This window comes from Magnolia sinica, chromosome 16 (assembly GCF_029962835.1).
Source record: "Magnolia sinica isolate HGM2019 chromosome 16, MsV1, whole genome shotgun sequence".
Lineage (NCBI taxonomy): Eukaryota > Viridiplantae > Streptophyta > Magnoliopsida > Magnoliales > Magnoliaceae > Magnolia > Magnolia sinica.
The window spans coordinates 59814898-59833685 of record NC_080588.1 but is presented as its reverse complement, the minus strand read 5'-3'; the positions used below and the strand labels follow the sequence as shown (position 1 = coordinate 59833685).

The 18788-nt window shown below is 40.3% G+C and overlaps 1 protein-coding gene across 2 annotated transcripts; it reads right to left on the bottom strand.

Annotated features, from left to right (window-relative positions):
• Positions 1-10458: 10458 nt before the first annotated feature.
• Positions 10459-12926, bottom strand: LOC131229386 (cyclin-D5-3-like). Of its 2 annotated transcripts, none has more exons than XM_058225327.1 (5): positions 12552-12926; positions 12342-12428; positions 11961-12255; positions 11735-11868; positions 10459-11619 (listed from the first exon to the last, which is right to left on the bottom strand). In XM_058225327.1, exons 1-5 carry the CDS (start codon positions 12849-12851, stop codon positions 11500-11502), a joined length of 936 nt encoding a protein of 311 aa, XP_058081310.1. In that variant the 5' UTR covers positions 12852-12926; the 3' UTR covers positions 10459-11499. The 2 variants fall into 2 exon arrangements, with proteins under 2 accessions (XP_058081310.1, XP_058081311.1); XM_058225328.1 differs by having other exon boundaries at positions 11961-12252; positions 12552-12924.
• Positions 12927-18788: the final 5862 nt, after the last annotated feature.

The following is an 18788-nucleotide window of genomic DNA, read 5'->3' as shown; positions in this document are numbered from 1 at the left end:
AAGTACATATATATTTCAATGAACTTGTTACAATCATTATGTAAAATATTACATATGTATATCAAGTTGGAGTATTGAAATTGATTTACTTAAGTGAATTCAAGTTTTGCTGAATATATCATAGAATTTCAATGCATTTTATGAATTTTAATTACAAGCTGCAAAAACGACCAAATTTATAAGGAGTGGATCATGTCCTACCGATGCCTAGACAAAATCAGTCCAAGCAAGGGCTCTATAGGTTCCGGTATGATGTATGGGTTTTATCTATATTGTTTATCCATTTTTCATATCATTTTAAGGTATAAACCAAGAGTTGAGACAGATCCATAGATCAAGGGGACAACAGAGTGGGGATTGGACATCCACCATTAAAAACCTTCTTGGGGGCTATAAAAGTTATGTATCAAGCGACACTTATGTTTTCCTTTCATCCTTGTCTATGTGACCTTATGAATAGGTTAGGTGAAAACTAAACATCACCGTGGCCCTAGGAAGATTTCAATGGTGGAGCATAAACCTTCTTGAAGCCATGGAAGTTTTGGGTTAAGTTGACATTTGTGTTTTCCTTTCGTCTAAGTCCATGTGACCTATAAATATGTTGGATTAACCAATAAATATCATAGTGGGCCTTAAAAAGGTTTTAATGTTGAGCATTATTGTCGTCGATACTTTATATTGTGTGGTCTACTTGAGCTTCAGATCTCTCTCATTTTTAGGTTCATATAATAAGGGCTTATTTGGAACGGGAGATTAAGTGGTCTGAAATTGCATTTAGTCCATGCAAGTTCCATTCAACATTTGGAATGATGGGAAGAATTAGATTAATTTAAGTATCATATCCTCCAATTCCAAAAGGAGATGACATGCTCTTTGGTAGAGTTCAAAATCCATTACATTCTTGGGCTCCCTGTTAGTGCATATGTTTTACCGACATGATCCATCCATGTGAGTCCTTTATATATAAAAATCCAGTTCCATATGCATCTAACCAACATTAGTTGTAAAATTTGATATAAAAATTATAATTTTATGATATACCAGACAGTTTCATTTAATGCAGTGTTTTTTTCATAAAGAAAATTTAAACCCAAAAAGTAAAATCACTAAAATGATCCAAGAAAATAATTAAATAAACAGCATGAATAGACCTCATACATCATGGTAGGCCACACAGAGCCCCTGCCACACCCATATTTTAATTTGGATTTAAATACATATAAAATGCTAGCTACCAAATGAGTTGAATGTTGACCAACAGTTGAGCATTAACTGCTAAACAACTCATCCTAATTAAGAAGCTGACCGTATCAGTGCTCAGGACCGCCCCAGTTGATGAACGGTCCTTATCTCTTGCATGGAGATTGGGCGATACACAAAAATAGTGGTCCACCAATCCAAATGGACTCCGAGGGAATCTCTCCCACGTGCGCCTGACAACCCGCGTGCGCACCTGAAAAGAGATCTCCCTAGTAGAAACTAATATTAAAACAACGGTCTTGATTTTCGGATTTGACCAAGATGATTATACGTTGTATGACGGACTGGGATTTCGTACGACAGTCTCGCAAGTAACCCGTGCAACAACAAGTTACGTGGGTCCCACAATGATTTTTATATTGAATCCTCTCCGTCCATTATATAGAAATATTATGTTAGAATCCGAAAAAAAATATATCAGAATAATCTAAAACTCAAGACCACCACACCATAGGGAAGAGTGTAGACGGGATGCCCAACATTGAAACCTTCCTGGGACTCATAGTGATGTTTCTATGAAATCCAAACCGTTCATAATGTCATTTCTACCAGGGTGAAAGGAGAAATCAAATATCAGAGGGATAAAAATATTTCTGTGGGCCCCAAGAAGGCTTCAATGGTAGGCATCCAATCCTCCCTTTTACCTGGGGTATGGCCTACTTTTGAGTCGAAATGATTTTTGGGGTCACGTCCTAACACGAGATGCCCTAAATGATGGATGGAGGGAATGCCACACACACACTAATCTCGGCCCCACATGCTTATTGTTGCACGCGCTCCCTACAACTACTGTTGTAGCTAAATCTCGTCCTCTTATGGTGGAGTCATTCCGCTTGTTGGGTTTTGGCACGTGAGCCTAGCATTATAGAATGCTCTACTCAAGGACATATACCTTTTGGTGGGGTTTCTTCTCAGTTTGCCCGTGCAGGCCCATGGTTCAGTGATCCAAGCCGTTGATATGATGGATCATACTGCGTATTTACCATGCAAGAAGAATTTACTAGATTGGAGAATCCTAGCGGTTTGATCTTTGGCCTTCTTTTTCATTAGAATCATGGACCATTGTTGTATTTTGTTTCTTATACGTCTATCTTATACGAATCAATTGAAGGGTTAGGATTCTCCTGTCAGGGATATTTTCTAGTGGGCCCCACTTGTACAAACCTAAAATAACAGCAAGCAGCGTTCATCGGTGGACAACATATGATACCTACTGGTCGGTGCTCTGTGGGCCCCATCATGATGTATGTGTTTTCTTCACGCTGTCCATCCATTTGCAATGCGGCAGATCAAAATCGCAGGTGGACCACACCACAGGAAAAAATGGTGATTGAAATCCCACCGTTAAAAACTTCCTGGGGTCCACTTTAACGTTTATTTGCCATCCAAACGTGTTGATTAGGTCAAACACACCTCGATTAAGTGAAAAGACAAACATCAGCTTGATTCAAAAGTTGTAGCCCCGGAGAAATTTTTGACGGCGAGCGTTTAATCATCACTGTTTCCTGTGGTGTGGTCCACCTGAAATTTGGATCTGGTTCATTTTTGTGCTTGTGCCCTAAAATGATATTGCAAAATGAACGGACGGCGTGGATAAAACCTATCCATCATGGTGAGGCCCACAAAGCACCGACCAGTAGCGACTGGCTACTGGCAGGGCCAGCACGCAATCCGCGTCCCCTCAACACATCTGGAGGTTGTACGGTGACTGGTGCCATACATCTGGTGGGCCATGAAGTAGATAATCTACCATATGGAATCCGTACCGATCATGCAGTCCCAGCCGTTTGAGTGGTGTCCTTCACCCTTGTTTTATTTTACTTTTTAAAATCTAATTAAAAAAAGCACAAAAAGTTCAGATCTGATTGCCACGATAAATGGTGGGCCATTAGGTGCAGGACCACTAGATGATTCGATGATTGCTATTTCCGATCTATTGACTTTTGTACGGTGGTCACTTCCTAAGGTCCACTTTATTGTACGGTCTAGATCACCACACACGCGCTGTGCCTCTTCTCAAGCGACAACTATCCAACGGCACTGTCAAGGTCTTTACTACGCTCATGCACATGCCACACGTGTACTATCAGGAGATCCAATCCATTCATCAGAGGCGTACAGCTATTTAGATGCTTTCTCTGAAGAATAAGATCGGTTGAATCGTGATTTTGGACACAGTTACAAAAATAAAATTTATGGCTGAGAAAACTTACTGAAGCTTTCTTAACCGTTCAACTGTTTGTGACATCGTGGTCCACCGTTATAATGGACCAGATTAATTCATTTTTGGAATGGAACATCTACACGGTGAGCCCCACCTTATAGAAGGCCTGGATATTGGACTTGTCTGCAATCCTAGCATAAAAGGTGGAGTGTATGTAAGCTGGTTTGTACACGTGTGTGAGCTCATAAAAAGCTCTATACGAGGAAACGGAACTTGCATCAACGTCCATATTGGTTGATGGATTCAGCCTTTTAAGAGAGCAGTACCCGTGCCAGCACGGCATTTTCCGTGCATCCATGTCGGGACACGTGGAACACATGGATCAAATAGATACTGTACATTTCGTGCTTACATAGGGATTTGTCCATGGGCCATGAACTAGTAATAGACAAATCTAGCCCTTCAATTGGTGGCGTACAAATGAACACCAAAAGACAAAACCATCAACGGTTCATATTAAGTGACAAAATTCACATTTTTTGGATGGTTTTGTTAATCTAATAAAAAAAAATTTGTTAACAGTCAATCCATGGCTAAGTACACATGATGTATGGTTCAGATTATCATAGACATATGCCACGTGTCTGGTATAATATCCGGAGGCACGAAAATAGTTACCTCCAAATGCAGGTAATCCGTTTTCCATATCTTTTCCTTGGGTTTCTTTGAGTTTTGTTACAAGTGTGACCTGCTTGTGGCAGCAGCCCCTTTCTTTCAAACATAAGTTTTTTTTTACCTTGGAGATACTTTTTCATTGGTCTGAAGATGAAAATACTCTTATTTCGACGTTGTGGGCTCTTAATGCATGAGGAGAAAGATTTTTTAAAAAGCATGCATACGCCCACTAAAATAAATATTTTGCCAAGTATTTGGCTCAAGTGATCTATTCATTTTAATCAAACAGCCATTAACTTATAAAAAAAACTTGATTTTTTCATGAACCTAAGAGAGTATTAAATTATACACACATTAAATGGATTGAATGTCTTCCATCCGTCACAATGGCCCCAAATGCAATCTAGAAGTTTTTAATAGTGGACGTCCCATCCTTTGCTCGTGCTACCCATTTGATAATGGACAAGCTGTTTTTCTAGGACCATTGGAGAGCATCAAGGGAAGTACATGATGGATTGATTGGATGTACCATACACATTATGGTAGGCCCCATAGATTATAAGTATATATTAACTATTGTGTTCCAACATGTATAATGCATTTTTATCTGTGAATTTTTTTTCTATAATCTAAAACATGACTTTTTACCCGATTTCATATTACAGCATTTAAAGGCAAACAACTTTTATAATCATATTATATGTAATCCCTTTAATCAGATTATCTATAATCTCCAAATATTATAAGTATATGTTAACCATTGTGTTCTAACATGTATAACACATTTTTAGCTGTAAATTTTTTACCAATAATTTAAAATATAACTTTTCACCCGATTCCATATTACAACATTTAAAGGCAAGCAGCTCCTATAATCCCTTTAACCAAATTATCTATAATCCCTTTACAATTTAAGAACTTTGCATACATCCAAATGACCCAATACTTATGGGGTAGTTTCATCCATCAGTCAACCAACCAGCCATTGTTGTCTGATTGCAATTGAACATATATGAATTGCCTGTGCCACAGGCCAAAAGGAAGCTGTATGCTTAAGTTACGTGAGGCCCACCACAATGTTCACTTTCACAATCTCACAACAGGACAACGGTCAGAAAAGAGGCAGTCCAAAATTCAGAGTGAGAATTAACATACCTACGGTTGAAACCTTCTCATAGCCTATCATGATGTTTATATGTTATCCAAACCAATCATAAGACTATTTTTAGTGGGATGAATTAAAAACGAAAATATCAGCCTAATCCAAAACTTTTGTGGGCCCGACAAAGTTTCCGATGTTGAGCGTTCAATCCCTACTGTTTCATGTCGCGTGGCCCACTTGGGCTTTTGATCTCCTTCATTTTTGAAAGGCTGATATATCATGAGCTTTGGAAACTGATGTATGGACTGGATTTCTCACATACATCACGGTGAGCCCCACTTAATGAATTTTTTTGTGGGCATTCTCATTTGTGGAGATTCACCCATAGTGAATTATTTCTCATTTGTCTCCTTGTATTAATTCAAAGTTGATGGTGGTACAACCCAGGTCAGTGCCTGGTTGCATCAATCACCTACTATCCCTGTTGTTTGATCAGAAAAGGATAGATAGACTCAGGCCCTAGGAATACACACCAATTATCCATCACTCTTATAGATGGCATCTGTGGTTCAGATTGCTTTGAGTTGTTCAAATGCAAGGAAATCCATTATCTACTTGAGAGGAGTCATCTGATCCTTGATTTGACAATACCCTTATTGGGTTTTCATTTTGTACAAGTGGGGCCCATTCTTCAGTGATCTAGATCATTCCTCCTATGGATGGTCCATCCCCCAACAATTTTCTCAATAGGTAGATCATAACCATCCAATTAGATTAGGAAAGAAAGAAGAAATATTCAATCAATCAAAGCTTAAATTTGAAGGGGCCCATTTCCTGGGACCCACTAATACAAAATGAAAATTTGAGGACACTATGCATTTCCTGGGATGGGCCCTGATCTTTATTCATGATCATAAATGAAAAAGAAAAAGGAGTAAAAAAAATCCATTTATCTTTTTAAGGGGGTTTATTAATGGCTTTGGTGGCCACACACCATCCACCCAAAAAATCTGGTATTGGTATAAGAATTCACAGCTGTGAAAATATTTCTGAATGAGAATTTTCAAGTTAGGAATCGGATTCCCTTGATAAGATCTCTTTGCAGTGTGGATGTTGGAAAAGATACGGGTTGAATTCCTAGGATAATTCACCACCATTTTAAAAACTGGTGTCTATTTTTCAACTGTGCACAGAGGATGCTTGTACGGTAATCCAGGCTGTCCAAATCGCTGGGCCTATAGTGGATGGTGCATGAATCAAAGTGAGAATATGTTGGTGGCCAGATGATTTTCAACAGAAATTTGGACGGCACATTTTACTTTACCTATCCATATTGAGAGCGATCAATGGGATGGTTAGGATTTCTTGATCAGTGTGATTTTGGAGATGTGATCTATCTCCAATGCACCCCACAGTTTGGATGGTATGGATGATGGTAGATGGGTGCCACGTAAGGAGGATAAGTCACCAAAGTTTGATAATGGTGGTGAACTATTATTGGAGCTTGTGGCCGTAATTCCAGCTTTTTTGGGAGGGAGCCTCTGATGTAACCGGTTCCCGGCGCGCGAGGAAAAGGGTATTATCGTCATTACGCAAGGGAGGCGCTCTCTACATTGCACGCCCATCTTTATGATAGATACACCCTTTCTAACTACTCTTTGATAATAAAGTACTACATTAAGAGATTCTTGCCGAGCATCAAAACAAGGGTGGTCCAAATAGACCTCTGTTGTGAGGTGGTCGATGCAGGAGTCTGTCTTTTCCAAACTTAATCTACTTGGGAAGGGCTAGGTGCTAGCCTCTTCACCAACGCAGATTTTGAAAGGTTCATAGCCCAAGCTCTATGGTATGAATGCATACTTTATTTGTTGTAAACACTTTAAAGGCTAGCTGAACACACAACTCATTTTTTATCTATAAATAAACTAAAAAGTCAAATGGAATAGCATGTAAACCAATTACACCTAAAATTCTTTTTAAGTGAGTACTTCAATAAATGTGAGGGTGATCGTGTTAGGCAAATAAAGACCATTGGCACTAATGGCCCACCTTGTGGATTGGTCCTTGCCCAAAATCAAGGCGACTAGATATGATAGCCATCATATCAATGGCCAACCATTGCATGGACACTGATAATAAATTGAGAAATGATTCATATTATGTACAACACTAGTAGAAATTGAATAATTAGATATTGACATTAAAAAAAAAAATCACTTTTCCATGTTGCACCAAAGCCAAGGGTAGTACAGACCTTGTGCACGCAACGGAGAATTGGTGTTGAAATGTTCTTGAGTATCCTTATTTCTTTCTTGCACCAGCGGTGTGGGACAACAAGCTTTTGAGGATACTACTTTGGAAAAATTAAAGGATTTTGACACCTCCAACTGTCATTAGACCTACTCAAGAGTGTTTCTAAAATATAATGCCTGTCTAGATTGACTCTGGATGCTTAGTACCTGAAATTTCCCTTTGCACCTACTTTTAGAGAGATACTTGAGTAAAGCTTCAGACAGCTCGTTGGACTGGACTCGGAAAAGCTCAACTTGCCTTGGCTTGAAATTGGATTTGAGCTGTTTTTGGAACTCTGAAAAAAATTTGAGCTGAGTTTGAGCTTGCCCAAGCTTGACTCAACTCGGATCGAACCTTAACTCAAATCGACTCAAATTGAATCAACTCGATGACTCGATTATTTTGATATTGATATTGCTCGCCGAGTGTTTGATGAAATGACTCAATGAAGTGTTGTTTCGGGTGCATACATTCTCTGAGGGATTGGCTGGTGGCAAGGAAGGAATAGATACGAAATAAATCCTTATAAAAAAAAACTTTACATTATAAGACTGCCAATATATTTTGATTTTTATGCTGCTCGTCGAGTGTTTGGTGAAATACATATAAAGTGCTGTTACTATTTTCATTATGCGAGAAATTGAAGATGCGCAAATATTGCATAGTCTCGATCTGGCCCGGGCTACTGACCGAACCGAGCTGAGCTCGCCAATCAGGCTCGAGGACCGAGCCAAGTTCAAGCTGGGGTTAGCTACTGGCTGAGCCAAGCTGAGCTGTGCCAAGCTCTACTCAGTTTGACTCACGTATAGCTCTAATCAAGTGCAAAGCACCTAGCCCTTCCCCAAGTAGGTGCTAGCCTCTTCACCAATTTGCTTGCTTTTCAAGATTGACGAACCGTCACTCCTCTCGACCAATCAAGGGGCACCACATCAACATAACCACCTAACTACTTTTGGATGAAAAATCAAGACCCTTAAGGTTATAAATACCTTATAGCGGTTCATTTGTGAGGCATTTTTTTTTGAGATTGCTCTTGGAACTCACTTTGACCTTTGACTTCTAAATTTCTAAACTTCACACCAATGTTTAGTCAAGTGACCTTTACCAGTATGAAAACTCCACTCCCATTGGAAAAGCTCTACTCCAATCACTAGACTTTCTAGAGGAAGCCTTAGGGCCAAGCATTGAGCTTCCACCAAGAGATAGAGCTCTATGCCAAGGCACAAACTTATCATAACATGTGTACCAGGCATAGAGCACCTCCCTTGGCCATTGTTTAGGTATATAACAGGCATTGTGTCATGACATTATTTCTTTCCCAGCTTCATTCCCTGTGACAGGTGCTAAGTACCTTGTCATTAGACCGCGGGCATCATCTCTGGCTTATGAGACCCATGACAATGTTGCAATGATTGGAGCTTGTGTACAACGCAGAGTCACATGGCTATTAAAAATGACGGCCAAAACACTGAAAGCTATTGCTAGTATCTTAGCTGGTCGATGGTTTAGATACTCTGAAGACAAAGGACCATAGATTATGACAGTTATGCATTATCTGCATCCTACTACTCTATACCACGTAGCAAACTAGGTCTCTTTGGTTTTTACCTTTTAATCAATTATTATTTTTTTCTTATGAGAAACATAATTAAAGGAATGTACTTGACCACAACCTAAAATGTATCTTTATTTTCCAAATCACCAAAAGACCAAACCCTAGAATATTTTTGCCTACCTTTTAAGGAACACTAGGATTGTCCAATCACGTCAAAATTCAGCCTACAATCCACTCACATGCTACCAGGCCAGCTCAAAGGTCCCAAAATCACCAAACATGTCTGTCACGGGTAACCCTTCTCCAAAAAGGAATTGAATTGAAGTCAAAACAACACAAGAAAAAACATATAAAGATGCTGCAAGGGTCATGAGAAGTAAAACTTGGATTAGAAAGAGAGTTCAGATAGGTGAAGAAAGTCTTCTCTGTTTTACCTTCTCTTTCTTTGGTCTTTTCTGTGAGGTCACAAATGATTTTTGGAATTTGCAAACTCAACAATAATTAACCCGAGCACAAAATTCGCAATACAGATTGCTTGGTGTATTCTACTTTAAAAGCCATGATGGGTTTGGGTTGGTGGGTTTGTTTCAATGACTGCCCAATGATATAATGAAAAAGAATCCAATTCACAATCAAAGTGTTGTGATAGTTGTGGAAGTTGATTAAACCTCCATGATTGTATTACTATTAAGGGGGCGTTTGGATGCACCGACAATTTGAATTGCAATATTAGTCCAATAAAGTCGAAATAACCGAGATTTAGCTTCTTACTTTGGATTCATGGAGCTCGAAATTCCAATAGTATTGGTTTCAAGCTGGAAAGATATGTAAGCGCAATTTGAAGGCAACTTCCTGAGAGGTTTGCTCAAATACATGCCAGCATATTGCGATGTGATACATTGGAATTTTGGGATTTGAATCTAAGTTGCCTTCCAATTATCCAGACTGTTTATATGTCTCACCTTGTATGGTGGATAGAAGACAAATAAAATCTCTCAGATTCTATTACTTGGATAGTTTGAAATTTGGATATTTTGCTTTGAAGATGGATGGTTGCCATTATGTATAATCTAAGGGTTGAAAATATTCAATATGAGAGATCTTTGGGGCATCCCCATCCATTGGAAGTCTATCACATAAACCACTTCGGTCATTGAAAAGTTCCAATGGATGAAGTTCCGACATCATGTTGCAATATGTCGGGATGTCTTCAAGCAAACCTCACTTCCTTACTATGAATACCATGATACAGCACAATTCATTTCACTTGTGCATCCAAACACAGTCAAATATATAACATATGAAATTACAAGCAATCACCAACAGAAAAGGAAAAAGTCCATTTATGAAGGAACAACCAACTTACAAATTCCCATACTTAAGAGGATAAAAGAGAATGCATGGGAGAAATAAAGAAAAAGCCGTCGCATCTTTAATTCAAGCTCGATTGAATGAAACCATTACCAATATTGTGTCACGTGACGTTTCCTCAAACATATCATTGATCATGAAAAAAACCAACTTAGATGCAGATTAAGCTCATCACATATCCATGAACAAATTCCTTTTGATACCACAACAATGTCTGTCTTTATGGCCCCAACACAAAAGTAACAGTGAAAGCACACCCCCAAAAGACATTCCCAACATTGAAAAAAAAACAAATACCCAAAACCCCATTCCCCTCTTTTTTACATGCTTTTTATCGACAGCATGCAACATAAGTGCATCCAATCACAGCCAGTACCACCTCCTCCCCGCATTGCTCTCAGCCTTTTTAAAGACATTGGAAGCATCCCATGCTTCCCAACCCCCACCAAAGGAGTGTCTGCAAGGCAGATATTTAAATAATGCATAGAAAAAAAAGACTCGCAACAATGATTTTCTTCTCTCTCTCTCTCTCTCTCTCTCTCTCTCTCTCTCTTTTTTTCTTTTTTGTTTTGGGTCCCTACCAAAATTCTACAAATAACTAAAGAAATACAAATGAAATGAATATTTGGGTAAGGTTTTCATGAATGACAATGACTATGAACCAAAAAGACTAGCTGAATGACTATTAACAAACACACTTCAATGGCATCTTGGGTAACACCTCTTCCATGCTTTTGGACTCAAAAGTCAGCTTTCTCCCCCCATTTTTTTTCTCTATCTCCCCCTTTTCCTGTGGTTCTGTTTCTTGATTACACTAACCAATTTGGTAGAGAATGCCCTCAAAACCATAAACCCAAAAAACCATCTTTAGATTTTCGAAATGGTATCATCAATCAACTCCAAATCATATTGATGGGAGTTCGAGATGCGACACTCATTAGACCTATAATCCAATTGCAAAATGAAATCATATCCGGCGAATAGCACAAGATCTGTAATAGGTTTCCTCTCTCTCTCTCTCTCTCTCTCTCTCTCTCTCTCTCTCTCTCAATCGATTTGCTTTTCTTCCAAATCGTTACCTTAATCATCAAGAACGTCTCCGTTGGCGGGGATTGCGTAGATTGACGCTACAAGATTGTGCATGTTCAATTTCCTCTCTTCCAACTCCCGCATCAGATTATAGCAAGAAAACACATGCTTCTGTTAATGGAAATAAAAAGAGCTATTATGCAATTTTCAATGTAAATTTTTTTTCTTTCTGTTTTGACAATTATCGAATTGAAATCCAATAAAAAATGAAGGGACAAGTACTCACGTTTTCTAAGCAGCCGCACAACGAGATTACGCCCATCTTAAAATCACCTGAAGTACTCGGTAAGCTCTGATCAGAAGCCACCAGGACAGCCGCCGCAGCTATTGCTGATGGCCTATGATTCACTAAATCCATCACTGAAATTACATGAAAAACAACATCAAACCTAGCAAATTAACAGAAACTAGAAATACCCATTACAAATCAATATTCATTCCTTCTAATTCACCTTCTGTTGTAGCCAATATCAATTCCATAGCTCTCAACACCAACGTCTTTGGTCTTGATTTCTCGCTGAGCTTGGAAATGAAGTAATTCAGATAGGCAAACGGAGTAACAGAACTCAACCGCCAGTCCAACGTACTCAAGACCAGAAGCTCCATCCTCTGAATCACCTGATTCTCGAACTCGAAATCTTCCGTTCGAAACTCCGACAACGCCGGAACTCTGCATTCCTCCATCTTTGCAGCCAGAGACAAACACGCCACTGATAATAACCGAATCGCCCAATATTTCCCGCTCTGCTAACATATGCAAATCAAACCCATCAACGAAAAACACCATTTTCAAAAAATTGAAATAAAAAGCAGAAAATTTTCGAACTGCTTACATCAATAGGTCGCTTTGAAAGGAATCGATCCAGATAAAAGATGGAAAGATAAGCAGTCTGGAAACTAAAGCCGAAGAATGCTCTCGTCTGATCGGAAAAAAAAAAAAAACCCAACAAATCGGCAATCTCAGAAAAATAAAAAATAAAAAACCCAACAAGGAAATGTATAAAAAAACAGAAAAAAAATAAAGAAAAAAAAAGAAAACCCACTTCCAGAATCCATCGGACGGCATCCAACCGAGCGCATTTGAGCCAGTTCTCAGTGGAAAAATCGTCAGAAGATCCAGAACTTTCACTCCCAAAACTCCTTTCTTTAGAAACCAAGATCTCTATGTACTCATCCTCTGTCTCTAAAAGACCCAAATCTTCAATAGATAGAAATCTCTCATTTTCTTCTTCTTCTTCTTCTTCATCATCATCAAAACAAGCTTCTTCCTGGCATAGAAGGCTAGAGAGTGATACAGAGCAATCTGAGCCTGCCATTCCTCCACAGCTTAGTGTGGAAAACATGTTATAGAATCCGCCATTTTATAAGTAGAGAGAGAGAGAGAGAGAGGTCTTTCTCTTTTCCTGTCTGCAAGCTTGGTGCCGCCAAATATAACGGAGAAACGGATACGAAAGAGAAACGGATACTTGGACGGAGTTAGTTGATACTGTGGCAGAGTAGGGTGTTTCATACACAGGCGGCCAGATCGTACGCGTGGCGCGCTTGTGACTAGTAGAAACCTGTCCAAACCGTGGGACCCACCTTGGACAGGGGACTGGACTGGAATCATCCACGGCACATGATTTACGTTTTGGAAACGGATTGGCTACTCACCCTGCCACCAGCCAATGGCTGATCGTGGGTGCTCTGTGGGCTAAACCATGATGTATGTGTTTCATCCATGCCATCCATCTATTTTTTAGATAATTTTAGGATATGAGACGAAAAATGAAGTATATCCCGATCTCAAGTGGACCACATTACAGGAAACAGTGTTGAATGAACTTCGACCATAAAAACGTTTTGGGGCCATAAAATTTTTGGACCAAGATCATCTTTGTTTTTTCCCTTCATCTAGGTATCTATGACCTAATAAACAGATTGGATGTCGAATAAACGGTACAGTGGGCCTTAGGAGGATTTAATGGTGGATATCCAATCACTATTGTTTTCCTGTGGTGTGGTGCACCTAAGATTTATATACCTCTCATTTTTTGGGATCAAGACATAAAACGATCGGTAAAAATGGATGAACGGCGTGGATGAAACACATCATCATGGTGGGGCCCACAGAGCACCGACCACCAGCCACCTGGCTAGTGACAGGGGAGTAGCCAATCCGTCTCCGTTTTACGCACTGCTTAAAACACCCAATTCTGTGCGGCCAACACGTTGTATACGTGAAATCCGCTACGTGTACCGCATCTCTACGCCCTACGTAAAACATACATTCTGTGGGGCCCAACATGTTTTATATGTAAAATCCACTCCGTCTATCAGGTTCTATCATGGATGTTATGTTGTAAAGTCAAATATCAGCTGAATCAAAAACTCAGATAAGACACACCACATGGAACAATGGAATAATATGCCAATTGTAGATTTTTGTGTGGGGCCAACATGTTGTATATCGTTCATCGAACCCGTTAATCAGGTGTAAATCACCAGAATGAAGAAAATATCAAATTCACCCTCATACAAAACTCAGACGGGTCACAACGTGTGAGCTTAGCAGTTTTATATTGTTCCTATTTTATGGCCTATATTTGCTCTTCTTCCAGCTTATCTTCTGTTTGTACGGTCAAAATAATTCTTCTCACCTGATGGACGGAGTGGATTCGCCATATAAAAATGGTGGACGCCACAGATCTTGGGTCTTTTAAGCACTACGTAAAACAGTTGGGTGTAGACGATTAGGGTCCTCCTTGCATAGGTCATTGGTTAACCCACGGGAGATGGTACGGTAGTGCCGGAACACCCATAATACGGTAGAGCCATCTTTCTTCGGTACACGTGGCAAGGTTACGTCCAATCGTGACGGTCCAAATAGTCAATTCAACTATGGATGGTTCACCTTTTGAAAACCAGCTTATCTTACAATTGACGCTGACCGTTAACTAATCTTATTTTCCACCGTTTGTTTGAAATGTGTTAATCGGATGGATAGGATCATCTGATGATTGTGTATCTTTGATAATTCCCCATCCACATCAACAGTAGGGCCCACTAGATGTAAGTTTCTGATTGATACGTCAACCCACACGTGTACAATCGAGAGATGGATCTCTATTGTATTATGATTCTTCCGGATATACATTATCATCCAACAACGCAAAATCAGATTTATGTCAATCCAATATCTGATTATTTTGCATACATGCGTTGAATTTGGATCGTCCAATTATTTTGAATTGTTTTGGTATCCTTATTGGTTTTTCAAACATCAAATTTGGGTCCCACTATTTAGACGGTTTGTGAGAGTTACACATGTGCTATTTATAAGATTTCTGAGTGCGCGTGTATGGAGCATCAAAATCTGCCAGAGTATGAAAGTTTTCAGACACCGTTCTCCAAAAGTCGCTTCCATCCATTAAAATGGCGAAATTTGAGTGTTTTTTTAGGTCACGGGCGTTGAATTAAGGGAGTTGCCATAAAACTACCTTACTAACGTGTGTACTTTTATAGCTCGTAGGGGTATATTCGTCTTTTGATTGACTGCTGAGTGGGGCCCACTTAACTCAATTGTTCTTGTAGGGGATGCTGTGGATCGACCGTGCTTAGAGAATAATCCTCGTTAGCTAATTCTGACCAATAATCACTGGACTTTTTTCTCAGTTGAATGTGGACCGTTGACTACTTCGTTTAACGGTCCGATTGAAATGACATCAATGGATGGTTGTGATCAGCGCGTATCTGTTGTTTTGGACCATGCCCCATTTACGAGTGCTCATCGGATAGAATGTTATGATCATCCCGACCGTAGGTGCAATGGGGCCCATCCAGCCATTTATGGAGGACCAACGACTTCCTCAGCCGCTCCAGTGCAAAAGAAACTTACACTACGACCATTGCGTGTGGGGTCCACTGTGAAGTAGAGCCGATGTCTAATCCGTCCATCATGTCAGGTCCTTCGTGTTTTTTGAATCGACAACATGAGGCTGATACAGAACTCAAGTGGACCACAACACATACAATCATGCCTAAAATCTCTAAAAAATCAAGTGGACCACAACACATACAATCATGCCTAAAAGTAGGTGGTGTGGTTGCTTCAACGGCCTGATTTTTGCATGTCTATTCATCTTGGTGGAATGAATCTTTTGAATGGATTGGATGAAAGGTGTGTAACTTGTGGTGGGCCTCACACATTATTTGGAAGGTTTTATGGTAGGGTCTCCATCCTAACAGATCCCTGTGTGGTGTGAACCTTCGTTTGTTTAGGATGAGGGTGATTTTTGGGCCTCATGGATGATGTATTGGACGTGGGATCCATCATAGTGGACCCCACATACAAAGTCTAATACACCAAGGAGGGAAGCAGACTGATTACTAACTCCACATGCTAAGCATACAGAGCAAATTTTGTGGGGCCCACTTTGATTTATGTATTTTATCCACTCCGGTCCATCTATCTTACCATATAATTTTAAGTCTTGATAAAAAAAATGAAGCATATTCAAAACTAAAGTGGACCACACAACAGGAAACAATGTGAATTGTGTTGGGGGCCTTGCACAAAACCGTAGGATCTAGCCTCCCAAAACAAATCAGAATTATGGATAATAAAGCAATGAAATAAATCAAAGCATAAATCATATACCACATAAGAGATTTTTTACGTGAAAAAACTTTTAAAGAGGTAAAAACCATGGGACCTCGTCTAGATCAATAATCCACCATGAAGTAGAACATTACAACCGTCTTCACTCATGCAGGAGTGGATAAATAATGAGAGAATAAAAGAAAAACAGAGAGATCTCATCGATTACGAGAACGTAGAAGCGCTGAGATATAAATTGCACAATAGATAACCTCCACGAGTATAACTTCCATTCTACAAGCTTCCTCTCTCTTTTTCTATCTCTATTTCACACCTTTGATAACCCTCTTGTGTTTTTCATGCCTGTAGAAAAATCCTAAGAACTCCCATTTATAGTTTTAGGAAATTCCTTTCCGCATCCCAGTTGCGAAAGAACTCAGATTTCCACAATCTGCAAAATCGAGGAGTGAATCTGCATAACCACAACCGGTCGAGACGAGATCACGGTCGGTCGAGCGCCACCCACGACCGGTCAAGCACCACCCTCGACCGGTCGAGCACCCCTGGAAAAAATAGTCCAAAGTCGCTGGACTTTGAGTCGAGTCAGTGCTTGACTCCACGACTGGTCGTGCACCAGCCCTTGACTGGTCGTGTAAGGCTCACGACCGGTCGAGCACGGGGAAAAACCCCCATCAAATCTCTTCCTTTTTGACCCAGGAGGGATTTACCTTCTTCAAGCTATCCTGGTTTTTACAAACCTTAAACTTACCCTTGAGCAAAGCCTTGGTCATCATGTCTGACCCATTATCGTCCGTGTAGACCTTCTCAAGCTGTAACACCTTCTGTTCCAAAGTATCCTTGATCCAGTGATACCAAATCTCTATGTGCTTCGACTTGGAATGCTGACTTGGATTCTTTCTCAAGTGTATAGCACTTTGACTATCACAATAAACCACATGTTGCTCCTGCTTTAGGCTAAGTTCCTGTAGGAACCTCTTCATCCAAAGCATCTCTTTACATGCCTTTGTGACTGCAATGTACTCGGCATCTGTCGTCGACAATGCTACGACCTTCTGTAGCTTGCTTTGCCAAGAAACCACTCCTCGTGCAAACGTGAACATGAATCCCAAGGTAGGCTTCCTGGAGTCTATGTAGCTTGCCATATCTGCATCTGTGTAGCTCTCTAACACAGGTTTTCCATCACCATAGCATAGGCTCAACGTGGATGAGCCTCTTAGATACCGTAGTATTCACTTCATTGCTACCCAATGTTCTTTGCTAGGATTGGCAAGATACAGGCTAACAACACCAACCACATATGCTATGTCTGGGCGTGTACACACCATGACATACATCAAACTTCCTACAGCTGACGCGTAGGGTATCTTCTGCATCTCTTCCACCTCTGCCTTCATCTTGGGACACTACCTGTCGCTCAATCTAAAGTGACCATCTAGTGGAGTACTGACCGGCTTCGCTGCATTCATATTGAACCGCTCTAGGACTTTCTTAATATACTGCCCTTGTGACAGCTAAAGCTTTCTGTTGCTTCTGTCATGGGTTATATCCATTCGTATGATTTGTTTAGTCGGGCCCAAATCTTTCATCGCAAACGACTTGCCCAACTCTTGTTTCAGCCTGTCGATTTTCTTGATGTCTTTTTCCATGATAAGCATGTCATCAACGTATAATAACAGAACTAAGAAATCACCATCTGAGAACTTGCGCGTGAATACACAGTGGTCCGACTCTGTTCTGTCATACCCATGCTGTAACATGAATGAATCGAACTTCTTGTACCATTGCCGTAGAGCTTGTTTCAGCCCATATAAGCTCTTCCTCAGCCTACACACCATATTCTCCTTGCCCTTGACTTCAAACCCCTCTGGTTAGTGCATGTAGATCTCTTCTTCCAGGTCACCATGGAAGAAGACAGTTTTAACATCTAACTGCTCTATCTCCAGATCCATGCTAGCCGCCAACCCAAGCAACACCCGTATGGATGTCATCTTCACCACTGGTAAGAATATCTCCTCGAAGTCTATGCCTTTTCTCTGACCAAACCCTTTCACCACAAGTCTGGCCTTGAACCTCGTCTTTGAATTCTTCTGCTCAACCTTCTTTTTGAACACCCACTTGTTGCTCAAAGCTTTTTTGCCCTTAGGCAGTTTCACTATGTCATAGTTGTGGTTCTTATGTAAGGATTCTATTTCTTCTTGCATAGCTTTCAACACTCCCTTTTATGCTCGTCGGCTAGGACCTTAGAATAGTCTTCTGGCTCTGTCCCATCAGTTAGCATAATGTACTCATACGGCAAGTACCTCTTGGACGGTTGTCTGTCCCTAGATGACCTCCTCACCTGTGGCTCAATAGGTGGATCAAGTGGAGGCTGCTCCCCTGGTCCATCTTGTGAAGGAACTCCCTCGTCCTCTGCACCTTGCTGTACTCCCATGTCATCAGGCACCACGGGAGGAATAATTGGATCCATGTCCTTTAGCTCACCTGAACTAGGCTGGTTTTTCTCTGGCTTACCAATATCTTTTATATACTGATCTTCAAAGAAAACCACATCTCTGCTACTGACGAGCTTCCTCTCGGTTGGATCCCATAATCTGTAACCGAACTTTTCATCACCGTACCCCAAGAACACACACTGTCTGATCTTCATATCGAGCTTGGACCTCTCGTTCTTTGGTACATG

What these genes read in the sequence shown, in the direction of transcription:
- LOC131229386 (XM_058225327.1), bottom strand. Translation starts at nt 12,851, where the DNA reads ATGTTTTCCACACTAAGCTGTGGAGGAATGGCAGGCTCAGATTGCTCT. An exon ending in TTTCAAAGCGACCTATTGAT is followed by an intron (nt 12,256 to 12,341) that starts GTAAGCAGTTCG and finishes TGCATATGTTAG; the next exon opens with CAGAGCGGGAAATATTGGGC. An exon ending in TGTGCGGCTGCTTAGAAAAC is followed by an intron (nt 11,620 to 11,734) that starts GTGAGTACTTGT and finishes TTCCATTAACAG; the next exon opens with AAGCATGTGTTTTCTTGCTA.